The sequence below is a fragment of the Bactrocera neohumeralis genome, chromosome 5 (genome assembly GCF_024586455.1).
Source record: "Bactrocera neohumeralis isolate Rockhampton chromosome 5, APGP_CSIRO_Bneo_wtdbg2-racon-allhic-juicebox.fasta_v2, whole genome shotgun sequence".
NCBI lineage: Eukaryota > Metazoa > Arthropoda > Insecta > Diptera > Tephritidae > Bactrocera > Bactrocera neohumeralis.
In genome coordinates, this window is record NC_065922.1 from 67730098 (window position 1) to 67736670 (window position 6573).

At 43.6% G+C, this 6573-nt stretch overlaps 1 protein-coding gene across 1 annotated transcript; it reads right to left on the reverse strand.

The window, feature by feature from the left end:
* Positions 1 to 522: 522 nt before the first annotated feature.
* LOC126759242 (protein toll-like) lies at positions 523 to 3516 on the reverse strand. Its single transcript, XM_050473964.1, has one exon. It carries the CDS (start codon positions 3407 to 3409, stop codon positions 554 to 556), a length of 2856 nt encoding a protein of 951 aa, XP_050329921.1. The 5' UTR covers positions 3410 to 3516; the 3' UTR covers positions 523 to 553.
* Positions 3517 to 6573: the final 3057 nt, after the last annotated feature.

Genomic DNA, 6573 nt, shown 5'->3' on the forward strand with positions numbered 1-6573 from the left:
ATGGTGCAGAGGCATAGACGATGACAACATCTGATGTGTCGGCGTTACGAGTTTTCGAGTGAAGGTTCTGTGGAAGATTTATGGTTCTTTGCGCGTCGTTTCTGAGAGTATTCGACGCAGTACCTGTCGGGGGAAACAGAGGACGAGGAAGTTATTGTTGATATATGGCTCTAATTGCTCTAAAAGTGTTCGAAATTTTCGACTCTCGGCCGCGCCGGTCACTTGTCAGAATAAACAGTTACTATATGGACGATAAAGTGATAAGATAAGATCAGTTAGTTGCAAATTAGATCCTTCGCTGTGAGAGCAGGAGAGGAGAGTTGGAACGTAAAGAGAATATAGATAATGAGTTAACATCAGCTAATGGCACGCAAAGAAATAAGAGCAGGTCGAATCCTAGTCAGAGAGAGAAAAGAAGTTCAGTTATATATATTAATAAAACGAAATACATTAAATAACCAATATATTATATTCACATATATTATATTCAAATATATTATATTTACATAAAATACGCTATTAGTGTAGTATCTAAGTATATATTCAAAGGAATTCAAACTTTTCTTGCAGCGCGCGCACGTCTATCCAACTCTTTTAATTCCATAGCGCTATAAACAAAGCGTGGCGCATGCGTCTCATCAAGCGCACAGCGACGCTTGAACGGCATGGCGTAACGCAATTTGCGCCAGAACCACGGATCATTCCACTTCAAGTAGGTGTTCATTTTCAAATAAGCTTGCAGCTCTGTATCCAGCGCGTCCATATGCGTAACCTCACCATACATAATAATAATTATGCGTGTACGACGCTCGTTCAAAGCGCTTTGATGTGCTGTGCGAAATTCCATGCGCGCCCATGGCGACTCAATAAAATGTTGCGATAATACAATTATGGTGCGACGCGATTGCTCAACCGATTCGATTATTTGCTCCGGTATATAAGCGCCGGCAAGCCAATTACGCTCATGTGTGCACACACGAAACGGTAAGTCGCCCTGTTCTAAGCCCGGCAATAGCTCATGCACGACGAAATGCTCATCTTTGTGAGAATATGAGATGAACGCGTCAAATGGTTTGTCCTTATCCAATTCATGCTCTGTTACGCACCAAAGGCAAGCGTTGTGCGCGTACAGCCAGACTTTGAACTCAAGTTGATATCTGAAATAAAGCGCGCTGACGACAGCCAGCGTTAGAGCGGCCACTAATAAACTTATGCTCACGAATAGCAGACTCATATCTGTTGGGCAGATATCGTTGAAAGCAAGCTCTAGTATTTTGGCATAGCGCGCATCCGCGCACGTGAGCTCATCCAGATCGCTTATGCGTTTATGATGTACCTTCGCCGTGATGAGCAGCTGCTCGGCGTCGCAATCGCATGACCAATTATTATGCGACAAATAAATCTCACTTAATATTGCGCTTGCATTAAGTAGCGTATAAAAACTGTTGCTGAGTTGTGTTAAGTTATTGTGGCGCACATCGAGGCTTTTCAACTGCGCGGGCAGTTGCGACGCTTCAATGACGCGCAGCCGATTACCTGCAATATATAAGCGTGTTACAAGCGCATAACCGACAGTTGAATTTATTGGCAGCGTGCTGATAATATTGTCTGTTAAGTGCAGCTCGATGGCCGTAAGCGTTGTATTCAAGACAGTGGACAGTGTGGGCACTGTTTGCAGGCGCGCTTGTGTACAGTTGACAATAAGCGTTGCGTCATAAGTGCGCGCCCAGCAACGACACTTACTGGGACAATACTGCGCGGCGACTGGACACAAAAGCTCTTCAGCCTGCAATGTGTCAATTGGACGCGCACGCAGCTGTGTTGGCGTACCACAGTACAGGTTGGATGTATTCAGTTGCGTTAGCGCGCTCAGAAAGCCCGCTTGTTTCGCCAGCACAAAGTTCAACAAATGGCAGTCGCAGTGCAGCGCGTTATAATTTAGCGCCAGCGTGCTGTGACACTTAAGCGCCGCTAACGACTTGTTGCTATGAAGGCGCGTAGGTAATAAAATACTTTGCAGCGCGTTGTATGACAGATCTACGCGCGCCCAGTTGCAGGCAAGCGCGACCAAACCAGGCGCGCGCAACATCTCAATTTGATTGTGTGACATATCAATATGCCCCTTGTTCTTGCCGCTTGGCTGCTCGCAGATCTGTGTTAGCTGGTTATTGCTTAAAAACAATTCAGCTACATTTTTTAATGTCGCAAAGATTGTGCACATCGCCGGCGCGGCTATTTCAAGTCGATTGTATTGCAAATGTAGTTTCTGTAGCTCATCATTGTGGGCGAAAGTATCTGGCTGCAAGCTGCTTAGTTGATTATTATTTAAATATAATACCTTTAGATAGTTTAGCGGCGCGAACAACGTGTTGGGTATTTGCTTCAGCTGATTATGCGACAGGCGTAGCTCTTGCAAGCGCTGCGTGCGCGTAAACAAATCCATTGGCAGCGTCTGCAATTCATTATCGCTCAAATCGATTGCAACAAGCTTCAGCTGTTGCGCGAACATTGTAGCATTTAGCGCGCGTAAACGATTCTCGCTCAAATTAATGCGCAGCAATTCGGTGAGCGGTGCAAGTGCGTGTGCTGGCACATAGCTGAGCTTATTGCGCGGCAAATGCAGCGATTGCAATTGTGTTAAGTGGCTAAAATTTGCTGTCGCCAGACTCTGTAGCGCGCCATCGCTTAGCACGGTATTTAACAAACGGCTTTGCGCGCGCAACAGCTGTAGTGGCGCTTTCTGTTTGATGCGCGCTTTCAGCGTAAGCCCAATCAAATTTGTGAGCGGCTGGAAAATAGTCAATGGCAAATCCAGTTGTGTTGTTTGTATTTCGAGAAATCGCAATTGCTTATAATCAGCGAACAGATCTGCTGCTAGTTGTGTGTAGGCAGTGAGCGTCAAACTATCCACCAGCAGCGCTTTGGGTATTTGTTGACGCGTTAGCTTTGCGCTTGTCATTGTTGTATCAGCGCTTAGCTCCAGCAATCTGACATGACGTATATTGAAGCGTCGCAAAATGACATCGGTGTTATTGCAACCGCTGACCAATAATAGCATTAAATCCGGACCGATGGGCAGTGACGGTAGCATCTCGAATAAGCGCTCACTTTCGGCGCTGCCGTTCTCGTAGCCGTGACAGTATACGCGCACCTGTTCGCTTCTGTGTATATGTATTGTTAGTGTAGTAGCGCTCTGGTTGTTGTTGTTGTTGCTTTTGTTATCAATGGTTGCACTTAGTGCGCATACAATTCGCATGGTTGCATCCAAGACGTGATTACAAACACACAACGTCTGCGTATGCATATCAGCGCATTGTTGGTATGTGATAACGGCGTGTGCCAAACGACAGTGTAGTGCAAATAAAAACAATGCACGAATTGTCGCTGTATATAACTGGACTCGCGTCATCTTTAAATTCTTTCCGATTATTTTTTTATGTATATATTTTAATTTTTTAATTTAAGAATTTTGTTATTAATTTCTTTAATTTAATTTTTATTTCTTCTACCGCTCGCTTAACATTCGTGCACAAAAACGTTTAAAATAGTACTAATTTCATTTAAGCTCTAGTGGCACATAACCTAGCGGTACTTTTCTGCGCTTTATTGCAACAAACAAGTGTGTTTATTGTTATTGTATAGGCGCAAATTGTTTATCAATCGCTTTCAGAGAATTCGTTTGTAATTTTCTTTTTAATAAAAACCGCTTTTATTCAAGGAATTTGATGTTGTGTGGTGTGAAATAATTATTTCATGCCTAAATGCCATAATTCACATTATATTTAACATTTGAGTTGTATAATTGTATATATAAAGGGTGTTTTCTAGAGCAGTACATTATTTTTTTTCCAATTAATACAAAGAAAAATGAAAAACTCAATATTTTGACTTTAATATTTTAGTTGCCAAATTTTATTCAAAAATTCTAGAACAGCTATGTAAACCACACCACAAAATTTGTGTAATGATCGCTAGAAGCTCAGGCTTTTATTCTTATTTTTATTTATTTATTGTTATAGCCGAGTTCACCACAGCGCGCAAGTCGTTCTTTCTTTTCACTGTCTGGCGTTAATGGTAAATTGCAAGTGTCGCCAGGTTCTTCTCCACCTGGTCTTTCCAACGAAGTGGAAGCCTTCCTCTTCCTCTGCTTCCCGTCGAATACTCTCAGAGCTGAAGTGTTTTCCTCCACCTGGACGACATGAACTAGCCAGCTTAGCTGTCTCTTAATTCGCTGAACTCTGTCAATGTCATCTTACATCTCACCCAGCTCATCGTTTCATCGACTGCCGTACTCGCCGTTGCCAATGCGCAGAGGACCATAAATCTTCTGCAGACCTTTTTCTCGAAAACTCGTAACGCCGACTAATCAGTTGTAGTCATCGCCAATGCCTCTGCACCATATAGCAGGTCGGGAATAATGCCGGGACTTATAGAGTTTGGTCTTTGTTCGTCGTGAGTGGACTTTACATCTCAATTGCCTACTCAGTCCGAAGTAGCACCAAATGGCAAGAGTTATTCTGCATTGGATTTCGAGGCTGACATTCTGGTTGGTGTTAATACTGGTTCCAAGATAGACAAAATTAGCTACGACTTCGAAGTTATGACTGTCAGCAGTGACGTGGAAGCCAAGTCGCTAGTGAAGTGACTGATTGTTTAATGTCAGGATAATGTTATCCAGTCTGGAGAAAGCAGAACTAACGGCGCGTTTGTTATGGTCAATGATACCGAAGTCATCGGCGTACACCAGCAGCTGTACACTCTAACTGTAGATTGATTTACCTTCTCTATTTCGATTTGTATTGTATTTGAATAGCTGGGCCGGCAATTCATCAAATTCGACCCGCCGCTCCTTTTTATTTTTCAGACGGGTAATCTTTGCTATTTGAACTTCTTCATGGTTCAAAGGCAAAGTTACAGTTCTTCCGTTTCATTGTCATCGACTGAGAAATCGGTTTCACCATCTGCTAGTGTTATGCTTTCACTGCCATTAAGCAGGCTGGAGAAGTGTTCCCTCCATAATTTTAGTAAGCTCTGGGCACTAGATCACCTCTGAGAGTTCTACAATAGTATGCTCTGGTCTTTTCGTAGAATTTTCGAGCATTACCCCTGTCGGCCGGCTTATCAAGCTCTTCATACTAACGCATTTCGACGTCTCTTGTTTTTGTCTGCAAATGCGGCTCGCTTCCCTCTTCAGCTCTTGGTATCTATCCCTTCCCGCACGTGTTGTGGTCGACTGTAACGTTGTGAGGTAGGCAGTCTGTTTTCCCTCTATTGCGACACGGCACTTCTTATCGGACCAGCTGTCCTTTTGCCTTTTCCGAAAACCAATGGTTTCGTTTGGAGCTTGAAATACCATCCCACAGTCCCCTTCTACCGAGTTGCTGACGAGTGCTCTCAGAGAGCAGGAGTGCAGGTCGAGTAAAAAATCGTTTGGCTGTCTTTTGTGATTGCAGCTTCTGAACGTCGAACCTTCCTTGTCTTTGTTGACGTAGGTTTTTTGCTGTAACAATATATGTAGTGGTCCGAGTTGATGTTAGGACCTCGAGTACGCACGTTTAAAACACTGGAGACGTGTCTTCGTCTATCGCAACATGATCGATCTGATTGGTGGCTTTACGATCCGGAGGCAGCCAGGTAGCTTGGTGATTTTTTTTTATGCTGGAATCTAGTACTACAGATAACAATATTTCGGGCCCTGGCGAAGGCGATCAGCCTCAACGCATTTGGGGATGTTTCCTCATGGAGGCTTACCGACTTTTAGTCCAAAGATACCTTCTTTACCCATCCGGGCGTTAAAGTAGCCAAGCGCGATTTTGACAACGTGGCGGGGCTAGCTCTCATAGATGCGCTCCAAGCGCTCATAGAAGCCATCCCCGGTCACATCGTCCTTCTTTTCCGTCGGAGCGTGGGCGCAAATTAGCGATACTTTGAAAAACTTCGCTTTGATGCGGATTGTGGCTAGACGTTCATTCACGGGGGTGAATGACAGTACTCGGCGACGGAGTTTCTTACCAACCACGAGTCAGCGGCAACTTCCCAATTAAGAGACCGACATTCCATCTGCATTCCCTTAAATTGTTATCATTAATGCGTTTGCCATGGTCGTCATCAAAAGCGGGTTTTCTCTTCCGAAATTGTTTTTTATTTTTCATTGGGGGCGTTTTTTATGTGGCGGGTCCCAACTTAGCGCACCTTCTCTTAGGAGGTATGGTTCGCCTACTGACTTTAGTTCGCCTTCAAACGGATGTCCTTTGGCTACCCAGCGGATACTTGGTCTAAGACCGGAAGTCGTGAGCTGCTTGAGTCATATATAAAAGTTTCGTTTCTGGCCACTCTCAAGCGAATGGCAATCAGAGAACTTTCCTCATTTGCGAGAACATGGCTGCATCCTCCTGCTGCTGGTTGCGTTAAATTAAAAATAAAATAAAAATAAAAATCGAAACAGGTGGCAACACTACAATGGTCCAATACTTCTTTCGCTAATTAAATTAAATTAATTATTATGTTTATTAGTTAATTTTTGTGCTTTCATTAAAAAATTTAAAGCATTGAATTAATGAAACCCAGACAGGC

Excerpts from the sequence above, each read along its gene's own strand:
- LOC126759242 (XM_050473964.1), bottom strand. The coding sequence starts at position 3,409 with ATGACGCGAGTCCAGTTATATACAGCGACAATTCGTGCATTGTTTTTA.